Source organism: Camelus bactrianus, chromosome 11 (genome assembly GCF_048773025.1).
Source record: "Camelus bactrianus isolate YW-2024 breed Bactrian camel chromosome 11, ASM4877302v1, whole genome shotgun sequence".
NCBI classification, from domain to species: Eukaryota; Metazoa; Chordata; class Mammalia; order Artiodactyla; family Camelidae; genus Camelus; species Camelus bactrianus.
This window is the reverse complement of record NC_133549.1, coordinates 69,872,208-69,887,836: the sequence shown is the minus strand read 5'-3', so window position 1 is coordinate 69,887,836 and position 15,629 is coordinate 69,872,208. Positions and strand designations below refer to the sequence as shown.

At 38.6% G+C, this 15,629-nt stretch overlaps 1 protein-coding gene across 6 annotated transcripts in view; it reads right to left on the bottom strand.

The window, feature by feature from the left end:
* Positions 1-15,629, bottom strand: part of KAT6B (lysine acetyltransferase 6B) — a 158,877-nt gene that overhangs the window by 30,578 nt on the left and 112,670 nt on the right. For 4 of the 6 annotated variants that reach the window (XM_074374273.1, XM_074374272.1, XM_074374271.1 and 1 more), the window contains exons 8-13: positions 12,464-13,395; positions 11,362-11,483; positions 9,714-9,829; positions 7,581-7,722; positions 4,225-4,386; positions 1,016-1,109 (exon numbers count right to left, since the gene is read on the bottom strand). In XM_074374273.1, coding sequence (XP_074230374.1) covers positions 1,016-1,109; positions 4,225-4,386; positions 7,581-7,722; positions 9,714-9,829; positions 11,362-11,483; positions 12,464-13,395 — 1,568 coding nt within the window. The remainder of the gene's footprint in view (positions 1-1,015; positions 1,110-4,224; positions 4,387-7,580; positions 7,723-9,713; positions 9,830-11,361; positions 11,484-12,463; positions 13,396-15,629) is intronic. The other 2 variants (XM_074374274.1, XM_074374275.1) reach the window with 2 other exon arrangements.

The window sequence follows — 15,629 nt, the reverse complement described above, 5'->3', positions numbered from 1 at the left end:
ATACAGATTAGCCCCAAACTGTTATACAATTATATTTCACACCCAGACTTCAATATTTCGACATCTAATAATACAGATTTAGACTCAACATACTTCATGGTTTTCCTTGAGCATATTTACATTTTGGCTTTGCATTTGATATACCTTATAAAGATTACATGATTTGCTGTATTTTCCTTCTTTTAGTTTAAAATCTGGTAATGAAGAGGCACACGGTTCCTAGTGAAAGGTTTTTCACATGGTCAGAAATGATTATTATCATGGGGTACCTACCTGGCCTTTGTGTTATCTGGATATTTTGAATCAGTTCTCCAAATGCAGCCTTAACACTACATTTATACATCCAACATAATATAAACAAGGAGAAGAAAACACACCAATTTTTAAAAACATCCTATGCACTTTTTAAAACAGTACTCTGATTTTCATAAAGTAGACTCAGAAGACACAAATGTGTATAAAAAATATTCCTGAGGCAACCTCTAGATACAAACATTGTAATAATTTCCTTAACAGAAAAGGGAAATTAACAAAACAAGACAGTTACTTCTGCTAGGGAGGCTCAAAGGATCGGCTACCTAAAGAATTGTTTTTCGACAGAAATATCCCTTTCTTGCTCTGTACCGCACAAGATTATAGGCAAAATTTAGAAAGCTGAAAATCCTTTTAAATAACACTTCCTTTAGCTTTAATCGCAAATAATTGCCTCTTTTGGTGCTAATGAGCATGAGCCCCACAGAATGGAATGTAATTCTGCCGGTTCATTCAGGGTAATGGCTTTGTGAGCTAGTAACACTGCTGAGGGAGATCGGGTCTCAATTTCCTAGAGCACGGGTGAGCAGCAGTACACTTTTCACTTGAAGAAGATTTTCTACCCTATGTAAATATAAATAGAAAACCCATTATCTATTGATAAAAACAACAACGTAGGTTAAATAAAGTTTTATGTGTTACTCATTCCTTGAACAGTCATCAGCTCCCTGGATCATGAAAGTAAATAAAGCATTTCACTTACTGAAATCAATGAGAAACCGTCCAAATCCTTGCCTTTGGTGCTGGGGCATGATCATTATGCAGGAGACATTATACTTCTGCTGGCAAAGCTTTTCCTGAGGGAAGGAGAAACAGATCAAGTATGTCAGAGCTCTACTGAAGTGGGCGATTCCCTGCACCTGCCACCGTCCTTGTCCGACAGTCCACCGAGGTGAGCCATTGTATTAGGTCAGGATCAAGCAGAATAACCTTGCTGCATCAATCAGTCAAACTATCCGCTAACAACAAATGCACCACTCCAGGCGTGCCTCTCAATTACATCTTTATTCTTGAAAGTCAGTACCACGCAATATGAATAAAGACTCCAAGGAAATGTGAGCCAAGTGAAACAGAACACAGAATGGAAGAAATGTTTTCCTTCCTCAAAACAACGTGGGAAATAGGGGAAAAAAATCATCCAGAGAGTCACCCAATGGGGTCGGTTAGGGCTTAGACAGCTACCTTGCTAAATAGCTTGTAACTCTGTAACAGTAATCTATCTTCTGCCTTTGAGCAAATGCCCCAGTGAAACCAACATAGTATATATGTGTGGGTAGATTTGCACAAATATATTTCTCCTATGAATAAAAAATCAAGGTAAAAAGCTGGAGAAATAATTAACCTGCATTTCAAACTAGGAAAACAGAACCAAAAAAGACAACAGCAACAAGAAATCTCAAAGCATCCAAACAAAAGTGAGGCCAAAATATTACCAACAGCCTGAAATCAGGAGGAAGCCTGGAAGGAACATGGAGGGAAATAGTTCTTATATATATAGTTCAGGGAAAATTTGCAATTTTCATGGAATATGGCATCAGAGCGGCAGTACTTTCTGCAGGGTACACAGAAGCCGCCAAAACCTACACAGAGAAGATCTGGAAAAGGCTTTTGAGGTTGTGAATGCTCTGGCCAAATATAAGCCACAAATTAGACTGACCACAAATGGCACTAACCACATCAAAGAATTACTTCAGAACACCCAGATCTTTAATGAACCTATTTGAAAGATCACAGGAAATGGTTGTGGAAAAAACCCTACAGGGCAGAATTAAAGATTTCTTTTTGAAAAAGACATGCTTCCAACTTTTGCACATTTGTAGCTGTCTGTCTCCCAGAAATGAGGAGGAAGAAATAATGTGTCAATTTTCCTAAGAAACTGGACTGTCCATCACTGGCAAAGATTCAAATAATTAGTCTATTTTGCAAAGCTAGACAAATGGCTCACTGTATCTAAAAAGAGATACACTCTGGATTGAAAAGATTCATCCTTGATGCCATTCTTTTCTTTATCTCAAATGATTGTTACCTTATCGAGAGTTTTTTTTAAAATCCAATACAACAGTGGTCCTTCCCCCTAGCCCCTGCCCCCACATGTTACTACGGCTTAACTCTAACCTATGGATAAAATATGGCTCTTTCTTTCCTTCCTGTTTTGAGTCATCTATTATGTGCTTGGAAAGTCATATGCACGTAAGGATTTACACTGCACTTTCTAAGTCAGCTTGGCTATTCTCTGGCTCTAGCATCTAAAATTTGGTTTACGTATAACCCCCGAAGGGCCGTAGTCCTTCACACTCCAACTGACATGTTAGAATAAGGTTTAATTTGCATCTAGTCTTTTAACATGGTTGTTTTTGAGATGAATGTCTGTTTTACTACATTGCCAAAGAGTACTGTAGTATTATTTGGGGGATGGTAAGAAATGACAATAGTTGCTGCCATACTATAAAAGAAACTGTGGCAAAATACAAAACATCGAGCTTGCTGGGCCCCCCGGGAGGAAGAGAGACAGAGACTCAAACTCCAAGAGTTACTGTCAGCGTAGATGTAGACCCAGAGGCCAACTGGAGACAAGGCAGGACAAGGACAGTGGGCATCACTAAGCATCTATGTTTAAACTCTGATGCTTTTTAAAGAAACACCATCTTCTAAGAGGAAGGACAATCATGACCAAAATTCTTTTTAACCCACTGGGGAAAAAGATCTTTACACACTTAAATACATGGTAAAATGTTTTATACATCATACAAATAGATTGTCCAATTATTATTTCATCTTGTGTTAATTCTCTATCATCTTTTAAATCTGTAATGGATAAAATTAACTTTCTTCTGTTTCGTTTTAGAGCTTTACCAAGTATGTGGGTTAAAACATTGAGGCTGTTTCCCCTGAGTGCTGTCACTTACTCATATTTTTGTTTACGGTCTCTGGGTTGATTCCTAAATTTAGAAAAATGACAGTATGCAAAAGACCTTCTTATATGCTCTATCTTTTGATCTTCTGTGAAAATGACACCTCCATAAGCCATTCCACTTACATTATGATACAGACGACCCAAGAAAACGCACTTATCACCTAATATGCAAAAATACATCATAAAATAAATAAAATATAGGGCTTGGTTCATTTACCTTCTGCAGGGAAGTCTTATAATTACCATTCTGGCACATTAAAAGTATTTCCTAAGAGCCTAAGAAAAGTTAAGGTCATTACCTGTAAATATCTCTGAACCCAGATTTCCTTTATTGCATATGAGTTATTGCTTCTCAGAAGCCTTTGAACAGAAGAATGTGAGAGAATCTCCCTGAACCAGTGAAAAAGACAAACTATATCCACTCAACATGTCAAGGGCTCCCCTATGTTAACAGCTGGAGATGCTTAGGCTTTCTAAAGGTGAGGCTGCCTTACATCTTAAAACAACAGCACAGAGAATAAACAACGAAAGAGTAAAACCAGCCGTTTTATCAGCTTGACTGTCCAAATGCCAACGTTCCAACTCACTGAGATACTGATGACCACAGAGGGAATGCAACGGGGAGAAATGAGAATTATCTTTGAAATGCTACATTACACTGAAACCTTCATGTTGACACCACTTAAGGGGAAAAGGGAAATATGCTTTAACATTTAGAAAATGAAAGATGCTAGGTGGTCTGCAAGGCAGCAATTAGGACGTTCCACGAATACTGACAGTCAGACAGCAAACAGTACTGAGGTCCTTTACACACTTCTAGGCATGATGCTTATTGTTCTCGTTTTTGTTTTTTAATGAGCTCTGAACAAGAATCTGAGCTTTCCAGAAACGTGTCACTTACTCAAATTGAAGTCATAAAAAAGCCCTGTTTAAAGAATTGGGCTCTACCAAAAACATTTTGAAAAAGAAAATGAAGGTCATACTGGCTCTTGTTTTACCTTAGAGAAGTATCCAACCAGATGACAGCCCTTTTCATCATTTTTTGTAAGGACATAAAAAAGGAATGGCTCGACATCATAATACAACGTTTTGTGGTCCAGGAAGAGCTTGGCTAACAAGCAAAGGTTTTGGCAATAAATTTTGCTCATATTCCCATCAACCTAGCAAAGAGAAACAGACAACATTATTTAACATAAAAATACCACTCAAAATATAATTCTTTTATATGGTATTTTGGAGAGTATACAATTTTATTTCCAAATCCCAAACCGAGAGATTAAAATACTCCATTAACCAAGTATAAACTTTACCAGAAAATAGCTGTTACTTGGCAGATCAGAATTCCACCTTTTCTCTTAAATTGGGGTAAATTTAAGGTAGCTCAAATTTCTCTTTACACTACCTGAAGAAAGGCCAAACTGCTAGCAAAGGAGTAATTTTTATTTGCAATTTATTACAAGTAAAAAGTGATTAGGCATGTCTTCTCTATTTCAACCAAGTAAATCTGAATTAAGAAATATAAACTGATCAAAATACTAAGTTAAACTTTATGTCGTTTTCAAAAGGGCTTCACATAAAAATAAAATGAATGAACTGTATTATTCTGATTCCTCAGAAGTGTGGATTAGCAAAAGAGGCTTCCATTTTGGTTTTATCCCAAGCATCATTTTAAACATAATTAGAAAAGATAAAATTTCTATGTTGTGAAATCTTACAGAGAAAGCAAGATGAATTTCAGCCTACAGTAAGTACCATGATTACAGCCTACTTCTCTTCAAAATAAAAGAATCAAGCTGTGATACTGATGGTTACAGACAGGCGGCTAGGCACAAATGCCAATTTCTTTGATCAAACGTAGTTACTTGTTGAAAACAGAAAGCACAGCAGATTCAAGAAGAATTTCCATAGCACTTTTCTTAGGGGAAATGGATATTTGCTAACCAGAGCTCTTTAACAATGAACTTGACCATTCTCAAGTCTCCTGTGGACCATACAGGTTCTCATATTGCACAAATTATTTTTAGACTTCACATAACTATTTCCCTTGGATGAGACCGAGGTCCCACACATGGCAACATAATCAAATACGGGCATTGGGCACAGAGGATACCATTCTCTCTTTAATTAAAGGAAGTTTTTATGTATTTGGGAGTATGGTCCTTTCAGAAATGGTAGTACCCTACAAAAAGGAAAGACAGAGGTGTATGTATCCCTGAACCAGAAAACCAGAGGTGACAAAGCTGAAGCAAGATTCTTACCAGTTGTGAAAGGTCTAACATGGCATGCTTTCAAGAGGGATAAAGATAGGAAAGTAGCAAGCTGTGATTAGCATTCATTTATTTTGTAAGTTACTTAGGAGACTGCTAAGAGAAAGTTTCCTATATGCTATACTCTTAGTATTAACTCAGATTTTGGAATAGGGACTGTGGCACTTATCCAATCCAATTCTTTCAATTATTTTTCTGAAGATTTTCTACAAATTTTCTTCTGATTTTTCCCCTCTCATCTCTGTATGGTCCAAAAGCACCAACCCTGAAATAGCCTATAACAGCCTAACAAGACTGATTCTCTTACCCCTGAGAGGACTCTGCCTGGATTTATGAGAAGTTCACGCTCACAGGCAGATTCACGTTGATTTATTGAACAGTTACTTAAAGCCAACAATGTGTTCTGTACTTTAAGAAACAATGAGACAATGATTTTCATATTATTTTGGTTAGAACAAAGCTTCCAAGGCATCGAGGAGGAAGCCAATAGTTATGCTGAACTTGTGACATTCACTAATTAAGCTTCAACTGAGAGCAGCTCTGTTGTCTCAACTGGCTGGGGCTGGCTGGGTAGCATCCCAAGACTAACACAACAGGAAGGACAGCAACTTGCACTCAGCTTTCCCTTTAGCCCAGTGGTCCTCTTGGGGGGTGATTCTGCCCCCAAGGGACAATGCCTAGGTCTGGAGACATTTTTGGTTGTTCTGACTGGAGGGATGTGGTACTACTGGCATTTAGTGGGTGGAGGCCAGGGATGCTGCTAAACATCCAACAGTGCCCGGGATGCCCTCTACACCAAAGAATTATCCAGTCTGAAATGCGAACAGAGCCCAGGCTGAGAAACCCTGCATCTCCTTTAGTAACCACTAACAATATCATCAAATCTTCCGAGCAACAATATCCTTCTTCCTTCAAGCTTGCCCAAAGAGCCTGATATAACTGGGAGGAGAGGCTTTAAAAAAAAATCATAAGACATGGTTGGAGTTACATGTGTTCTCTGATCAGTCTTGGGGAAAAGTAGTGGGCCCAAGCTTGTCTGAGAGCCTGGTCCATGAGAGAAACCTATGTATGTCCCTCCCTTATATTAAATAGAATGCAAGACATTACAGACCAGAACTAAAGAGAAATGTGGGGCAGAATAATAAATATCCAACCTGAACAACTCAGAAAAAGAGACCCCTCAAGTAAAACTGCATTTCAGAGAAAGAAGATACCACATCTGCTGCACAAGAAAGGTTTGTTCTGAGCACCCAGGAACAAAAGCAATGCACCAAGATGGGAACACAGAAGAAAATAAGGCAGGCAATGGAAGGGTGGAACTGGAGTGGGAGAATGAAGCAGCCCTGTGAATAGGCAAGAACGCCAAAGAGAGGCATGGTCTCCTCAAGGTACAACTGACTCCACTAAACTGGAACCCCTCGAAACTGACAAGAGAACATGATCAAACAATGAAACGATATAGTGGCAAAGACCTTTGGCTACTAAATCAATTCTGAAAACACAATATGTCTTCAAGAACACACAATGACAGACCCATGGCCACAAGGGATTCCTGCGAACAGGAGAGCTCTCCAGGGGTGGCCATCTACCCAGATGGGGGGTGGGGAAGTCCCAACATCTGCTGGGGTCTCACCAAAAGGATTAGCTACCCTGCCAAGAAATGGATGGAAACACAGGTGGTTGTGTACTGAAGAGATATGTACAGCTGCTCAATTCCCTGGAAGAGTGAGCACCTGCCAGACACTGGCTAGAGCTGCCGAACAAAGCTAATTTCTCCTGCCAGAGAAAGTAGAATTTACAAAGAGTTGAGGAGATCATAAATTCACTGGTGAATGTATCTGGTGCAGACAGGGATTTGGGAAAAGACAAAAAAGTTAATGTGATGAAGTAGGAATTCATCATCAGTCTCAATGGTTGCTTAATATGGTTAGAAAAACACCCCAAAACATGGAGATATTTTAAAAAGCAGTCTGAATTTCAGGCCAAAACTGAATATAATTTGCACCTTCTATAAACAAATCAGTACACAATCAACAATTAGAAGTACTGGGTTTCAAATGCTGAATTTTTTATTTGCACATGCTTACCTCAAATACAGAAAGGTCTTTCCTTCGGTAAATTTCATTTGCTGGAGGATGAAACCATCCACATTTCTTTGAGTGTCTTAACAAAATATTTTTACTTTTCATATATTTAAGACAGAATTCACACAGGTAAAGCTTTGGTAATCTGTTGAAATTTTAAAACCAAAGAATAGAATCAGATTGATTACACCATTCAGGGGAAAAATATTAAAATACTGTTCAATTTTTCCTAAGTAATAAAAAGGCTGTCTAAGGCTCATAGTATTTGAAAAAAGTAGTTTCAAAAAAAAAAAAAAAGGAAAAATAAAAAGAAAGTGAGTAGTAAACAGAATGTACAAATCTTACATTATTTTTCAATCTAATAATATGTGCTGCCTTTGCTTTGCGAACCAATCATTTGTTTCCTTAGAGATGTCCTATAGGAAGAAAGGTTTTCAGACTTGGTACCACTACTCTAGAAGTCAAAAATAAGGACAGCATCCTGCCATCCGTGCATAGTTTAAAAATTCTAGATTTAATGTCACAGTTTCAGTGTACAGACAAAATCAGTGGTGTAACTGTAACAATCTTTTATCCAGAGAGAAGTGAACTCATTATTTTTAAAATGATCTGTGTACTTACAAGGCAGAAGTCCTAGAATTTAGTTGTTTCCATTTCTTATGGATGAGGTAACTTTAACATTATTATCATAGTTATGCATGGTCTAAGCGGTAAATGTAGTCAAAGTCAAAAGACTTATTTGTTTCTGCCAATTCCACTGACTCTTTTAGTAAGATTAGACAAACAGCTTTCTCTCCCTTGCTGACTTTTTCTCCACCTTAAATATTATACCATTTTTTATTTGTATCCCATCACACGTAAATAGACATTACAAGTATTTATAAGAAAATGGTTAGAAGACTAGCAAGGTCTTTAGGGGTATAAGAATGGGGAGAAGGTTTTGAAAAGAGTCAGACAGACTCCGATAATAGTAATTTCAAATCTTGGACTCATATGCAAATTTTATTGAAAGCTCTCAGAACACAAGACTTACGATTACCTATACAAATAAAAGCACAGAGTTTTTTTTAAAAAATTGTTCAGGAGGTTGGGTATCACTCAGTGTTAGACAGCATGCTTAGCATGCACAAGGTCCTGGGTTAAATCTCCAGTACTTCCATTAAAAAATAAAAATAAACAAATAAACCTAATTACTGTCCCCAGCAACAAACATACAAACAAACAAAATTGTTCAAGAAAATACAGCTAAGTGATATGAACTGGGAAGAGAAACCAAGACTCCTGACTTTCAGTTTGCCACTTAGCATCTAGCACACCCTCCTTGTTTTCTCCAGCTGGATGACTGGGCAGACACCCACAAGAAAAGGAAAAGCATGGTATCTATTCTAGAAGAAAAGCATGTTTGTGTTTACCAGAAACTCTGTAGGCTGAAACATCTGAGAAGACACTAATGAAGTATATCCTGACATACCTGAAGGAAGACATCTGCTCACAAGATAACCATTTTTAGATATATTAGTTCAAGACAATTTCACAGCTAATCTTAGTTCAAGACAAAAGAAAATTCTAGTACCATCATTTTCTCTTCATTTTTAACTTTAACAACTTAAGTCACAAATGGCCCTAAGAAGTCAAGATTTTGGGAGGGGCCTCTTAAGGCTACCTACTCCCACTGACTTTCTCCCATTTTTCTTTCTTCTGCTATACTTTCTGTTAAAAATCCTGACAATAAAATGCCAGAAATCAGAGATAAAACTAACAGGCCTAATTGGGAAAATGAAAAAGTCAAGTGAGAAGAAACTGCCAAATATTTCACAATGGCTAAGATTTTTTCTTGATTTGGGTTCTTATGCAAATAATATTTCCCCAATTAATTGAAGAGATTAAAAAAACAGTCCAAAAGCTAAAAGGCAAAATTTACAACATCTGTGTAACTGAGGAGTATAAGGCATGTATATAGAAAAGTGAATTCTATAAAAAAATGTGCTGGTAAAAGCAATAGTTTTGGAAACATTTAGCATGGATTATCAAAATTCATGTCCTAGAAATCATCCAATTCCAGCTTTAAAGTTGAGAATGCTCCTTCCTCGCATATGAGACATTAAGGCTGTATCCCTGCCAGGCTTATTCCATTACCTTGCATATTCCTGTGGGTAAGGCGAGGAGTACCAGGTTTGGATTTCATATTTCCCAAATTCTATTACAGAAGGATACCGGCCACAGTCTTCCACTCCACTTTCACACTCTATTTTCTGCCACAGAGAAAGGAGACAAAATATAAGCATTAGAAGAGATTTCTTCACTTACACTTTGGTTTTCTCACCAGTAGATATGAAAATCTATCAAGACCAAGACACTAATCTTAATTGTGAATTTTCATGTTGTGGAAAAAACATTATAGGAACTTGTGAAATAATAATCAACTCTATAAAATTCATATATAAACAAACCAATACCCTGAGAAACAGTATTACCAAGGTAGGAAATGACTCACTGTTAATACATACAAATGTCTACTGAACTAAATTTAATGATCTGCTGCACAGTAGTTAAACTGAGGAAATTATAAAATGATGCGGCTGTTACACACTGTTACAGTTCCCTGTTCCTCCACCAAGTAATATTTAACCCAACTATAATTAAATAAGCAACTGTGAAGTCTGCAGTTCGATACCCATCTCCTTTTACTTGCATGCAAAGAGCTCCACAGGGTTAAGAATGCTGCCTGCCGGATTCACTGTGCCATTCCCAGGGTTGAGCACAGTGCCTGACACAGACAAGAAATGAGTGAAAAAGCCAGTGTTACCTGGTTGGAAAGAAAGGGCTTCAGATTTAGCAGTACCTTTCAGATAATGGCCTGCTGTTCATCACGTCTATACATGAATGCCAGAAGGCTCCCCAAATGGTAATATTTAAGGACTTCAGATCTCAACGATGGGGGGAAAATTTGATATTTTATCTTAGCCAAAGGGAAAACAACACAGAGAATACTGACAGGGGCAGAATGAAGAATCAAAATATCCAATGGCTCCTAACATAGAAATCTGCACAAGTATTTAGCCCAAGTGGTTACTACTAAAAATAAAGCTTAAGAGCCTACAGATAGCCCCTTACTCCCCACAAAAGGAACTGAGGTGGGGTAGGGAGTCTGCCTGAGAATACTGTGCCCTGGAAATGGAATGTGATCTACTACTACAAAAATTCACAATCCATGATAAATTTGTCTTGGAGAAGTTCAATAGCCTTACCTTTCAATGCTCTGGTGACAACAGGCCAAGTAGAGTTAATATTTTAAGGGGAATCACTTAAAGAAATTACTGGACAATGAAAATAAAAGTGATTACAACTGATAATGCAGCACAATATTGCCTTCATCAAAGCCCAAGACTTAAAATTAGGAGACAATTTTGGAAGGCTGGCCATCTGTGGTGGAAGAAGCTATAGTCAATTTAAAAGTGATGTTCTTCTTTCCATTAATAATTTTAAATGGCTATTTTCTTAATTTGGGTAAAAAGAATCTATTCCTTTAAAAATCTACCTTAACTACTGCTACTCTGGCCTATTTTGTGAGACCAGCTGAGCCATTACCAACTTTTAAGGGTGGAGACAACGCTATAAAAGTTATTGCTCTGGAATGTACAGTCAACAAAAATGATAATAGTTCAAGAACCACAAAGGATTTTTGAGGGGGATTCTTTATAAAATCAAGGCAGTAATTTCACAGTAGTCCTATATAAAAGCCACATATTATCCCAGTTACTATAATGTGGTATCCTGGCCTTACCTCCCAAGACAGTTCCTGGGCCTGCTTAAAAACATCCAAATCCTCTTCAGTAACGGTATCCTTGTTCCCAATCACATTTATATCTGTACTTTCTTGTTTGATGCTTATTTTGATTTCCGTATCTGTCATTTAAAACCAGCAGAAAGTGTATTCACTGACTTGCATCATGAATAACCACCATAAATTACCAAAATGGTACCAAATTAGCATACTGGGCAAATAGGGATGATTTCTTTCTTTTTTTTTTTTAAGCTTTATATGCTTTTCTATCTCAGCACTGCTCATAGATCCAGCAGCACTTTCTCTGCTGTACCCAAATTTTTATTTGAATCATCACTGTCATCTTTTTAGAGCTTCAATAAATAAATGAAGGAAAGTAAGAGCAATACAAATCAAAATCATATTTTTCAACCAAGACTAGAAGTTACATCAATGTCCAGTTACAGAATTCCCATTATCCAAAATCTACCACTTTGTCCAAATGACACTTTTGGCTTTTGTTTTATAAAGGACAGCAAATGTAACGGGCCAATTTGTTAAATGAAATCAGGAAATCGGTTTTCTCCCTAAGGTGAATACACACACAGACACGCTCACATCAAAAAGCACACTCCACAGCATCACAGATCAGGCTTTGTTGAGAAGGAAGCAGGATGGACTTTGTCATGAGAAAGCAATGAACAGAGGGACATGAGGAGCGGGAGCCGCCCCGCTGGAAGCATGGACAGCACACGGGCATGCGGCGCAGAGGCCGCAGAGGTGGCATGGGAAAGAACAGGTCAGAAGCGGGACAGTGGCTACTCATGCGGGACTACAAAGCCATAAGCAACGCTATGGAGGCATCTGGGGGTCCTAGTGTCACTACGAGTGGAAATATAAATAATAAAGAGTGGGAGAGTATTAGTTGGAAAAACAACATTTTGGAGGTTTAGTCAGCATTAGAAAAAGGTCAAAGTTTCGCTGCTTCTGTATGAAAGTGAAGTGAGAACAAGAGAAATAGCTCAGACCTATGTGACAAATAGGAATCGACTGATTTTCTTTTCGGGGTCGGGGAGAAAGGGACGGGACGCAGGTTTGGTTGGAGCTTTGACCTTTTGCTTACCATCATCCTGATCAGGTTTAATCCTTCCGTCTGTCAAGCTCCCCTTCCCTGGTGAGGGGGTCCCCATCTGAGGGGTCACTTTATATTTTAATCTGCCTAGCATCCTGTGCTTTTTAAGGAAGGTTGTTCGCTTGAAGTGAGCAATTGCTTTAAAAATACGTCCTCTAGCCATCCCCCAGCTAGAGGAGGAGGAGTGAGAGATAAACCTACTTCTAATATCTCTTTTTCCAAAGAAATGGGCTTTAGATTTTGCCGTGGAAGAGAATTCGGCTTTACGACGCATACGTTTAGGTGGTGCATAACTCGGGTGTCCCTTTTTCCGAGACTGTCCCTGAGTGGTATAGATATGAGAAAGTCCGTCAAAGAGTGCCTTCAGCTGGCTGTTATTAGTAAGACCGCTAAAGGAGGGCACACTGGACTGGCTGGAAGAGCTCTGGGGAGAGGTAGAAGAAGCAGAAGTGCTGGACTTTTGTGAACTGGGGCTCTGACCCGAGATGGGGGTTGGGGGTGGAAGTGAAGCAGGTGGAGGTTTTAGCTTTTGTGTGGTACCTGTAGCCAACACATGAGAAGTGCATGACTGTTTCTGAGAGAACTTTTTCCTTGGACGATAGTGCTTTGAAAAGTCTATGATTTCACCTCGTGATCTGCGACCATCAGGTGATGGTGTGAAAAACTTAGTAAGGCCATCAATGAGCCCTTTGGTTTTCTTGTTAACTTTAAGTGTGGAGGCAGAAATGTAGGTGGAGGTGGTGGTGGTTTTGGTGCTGGCACCAGGCCGAGTGGGGTCTGTAACAGCCAATCTGCTGCTTGAGTCCTTCCCAGATGCAGCATGACCAGATGAAGGTGTGGTACAGACTTTAGTCTTTTGACCCCTACCAGGTGACCCCCTTCCTGTGAATGCATTCATGGATCCTTCATCACTGGTTACAGACCTAGGCAAAAATTTAGAGAATAGTATCAGCATTTAATAATGAAAGTATAAAGGTATCTCAAACAGATTTATAGCAACTAGAGGCATTCAATGTGCTTAAACTTAAGGAACTGAATTGTAACCCTCAGCACTGTGTGTGTGTGTGCCTCCGCCTAGATGGTTCTGTGTTGAAACAGGTGGCAGCAACTACATTTGCACGTAGTGATTCTCCCAGGGACCCTCCAACAGGTCCTGGAAGAATCATGTGGACCCAGGGGCGGTATGAGTAAGAAAACTGTTGAAGAGACTAAAAGAACACCCAATGCTTTCATTATAATTAAATAAAAAAGGTTACCCCTTGTGTCATCACACATAATTGGTTTCTTGAAATGTCTTTTTTTTTTTAAGTATTAAAGGAAATAAGTCATAAGGATTATCTAGAAGCAGAAGAATAAGCTTATCTAATCTCTAGTGAGAAGCAATTTTAACGCAAATGGAAAATTTTATATAAATAGAATTTGGTTATATTTATAAATTAGTAGTTTTTTGAAGAAAACATTAAAAGATATCCTCTTCCTCTTGCAGTTTATGCTTAGCATGGATAAGATAACCAATAATACTCTCTAAGTAGAGGAGACAATTAATTACAGCATAAAATATTGCTGAAAAAAGGACAACAATAGCAAAAAACTGAAGAAATGATTAAAGAAAAGCTACAGCGGGTCAGACATGACATGGAGAGTCTGGTGAAGAAGCAGCACATTTACCATGGTCATTATCAGACACTTGGCATCAGAATCTTTATACACGGGTTCTGACTGCTAGTTCGGTTCATTGGACGCTGGTTCTGCCCATACAGCTGTTTGGTCAACAGAGACGGGAGGTCGCTCCGCTAGCACAGCTGCTCACAGGAACGGCAGCTGCTTGCCTTCACCTCGGGCTAGGGCTTGGAAAGCTACCCACTTTGCAGCAGAATTTCATACAATAGAAACATTTGCATGTGAATTATGGCAGTGCTGGGGCCCAAGAATGGACTTTAAAAATTATCAATTGAGCAGAAGGCTAACAATGAAGAAATGGAAGCCTGAAAATGATATGATCTTGAATTATAAAAATATTTTAAGTAACAACAAGTAGAAGAGCACAGTTTAGGGGTCATCCTGTCCATTAAGATTTAGTGAACAGTTTCAGCAGTCAGCTGAAGGGGAGGCTGGTGCAGATCAACCACCAGGAGCTCTGCCCAACGCCACCAACTCAGCCAAATCAGGTCAGAGCTGGAGACCGCTAGTGTCACAGTGAGTTACCAGGGAACAACTCATCCCGGCTCAAATGTTTCGCATCAGAATGCTACATTTGGACTGTATCTGGAATCGATTGCCCAGAAAGGATAATATGCTTATAAAGCATGTAAAAAGGAAAACTCCCTAGACTGTCTTAAAAATTCCTAAGCCAAAGGACAATTTTGGACAAACAAAAAGTTAGGACTGGTGCCAGATGCAATTTTCAGCTGTGTCCTTTGTTTAGAAAGTTTATATCCTAATTTGGTTTTTTTAATTGGGCCCTGAGGATACAGTCCCATTTCGAGAACAATGCTTACACAGGATGAATGCAAAAACATATAATTTCTACTTCAAATGATGCTAATATGTAAGATTTTATGCATGAGTATGTTTCATGTTTGCCTGTGGAAATTAACAAAAAATCCATATTAACATGTCCACCAGTCACAAGGTTTTCATAAAGTTTCACGTAACACTCTAGAAAGCAGCATGCATTTTCTATTTCTCCTGTGGGAGATAAAGATGCAGGAGGATACTGTTTTTCTGAGAGGAGGTAATATGGTGAATTGCTTCAGATAAAATTACAGGGGGAAAGAGTAAGCGAGTAAGTAAGACACCTGGTGTCTGTTCACTGTGTGTGCAGAGCACACCTATCCATTTCTACATCACAATGATCCTTTCACTAAAGCCTAAAGGGTAGGTCTTATTGATAGAACTGCTTCAGACAGGTCTACTGATTTCGTTTCTAAACACCTTGCTTAATGCTGCTAAGTCAAATCTGTACTCTATACAGGTTAAAAAAATACATCTATTTCACCTCTTATCTCTTCTCTACTTTTCTAAGTAACTCCTGCTAAATGTTCTACTTGGCTTTAATGATATCTACATGGCAGGAGGCTCATGGAAATGGGGCTATTGTGGTAGAACTGCAGGCTACTGGAAATACATGATTTTGTCTGTCTGTCTGCACACATGT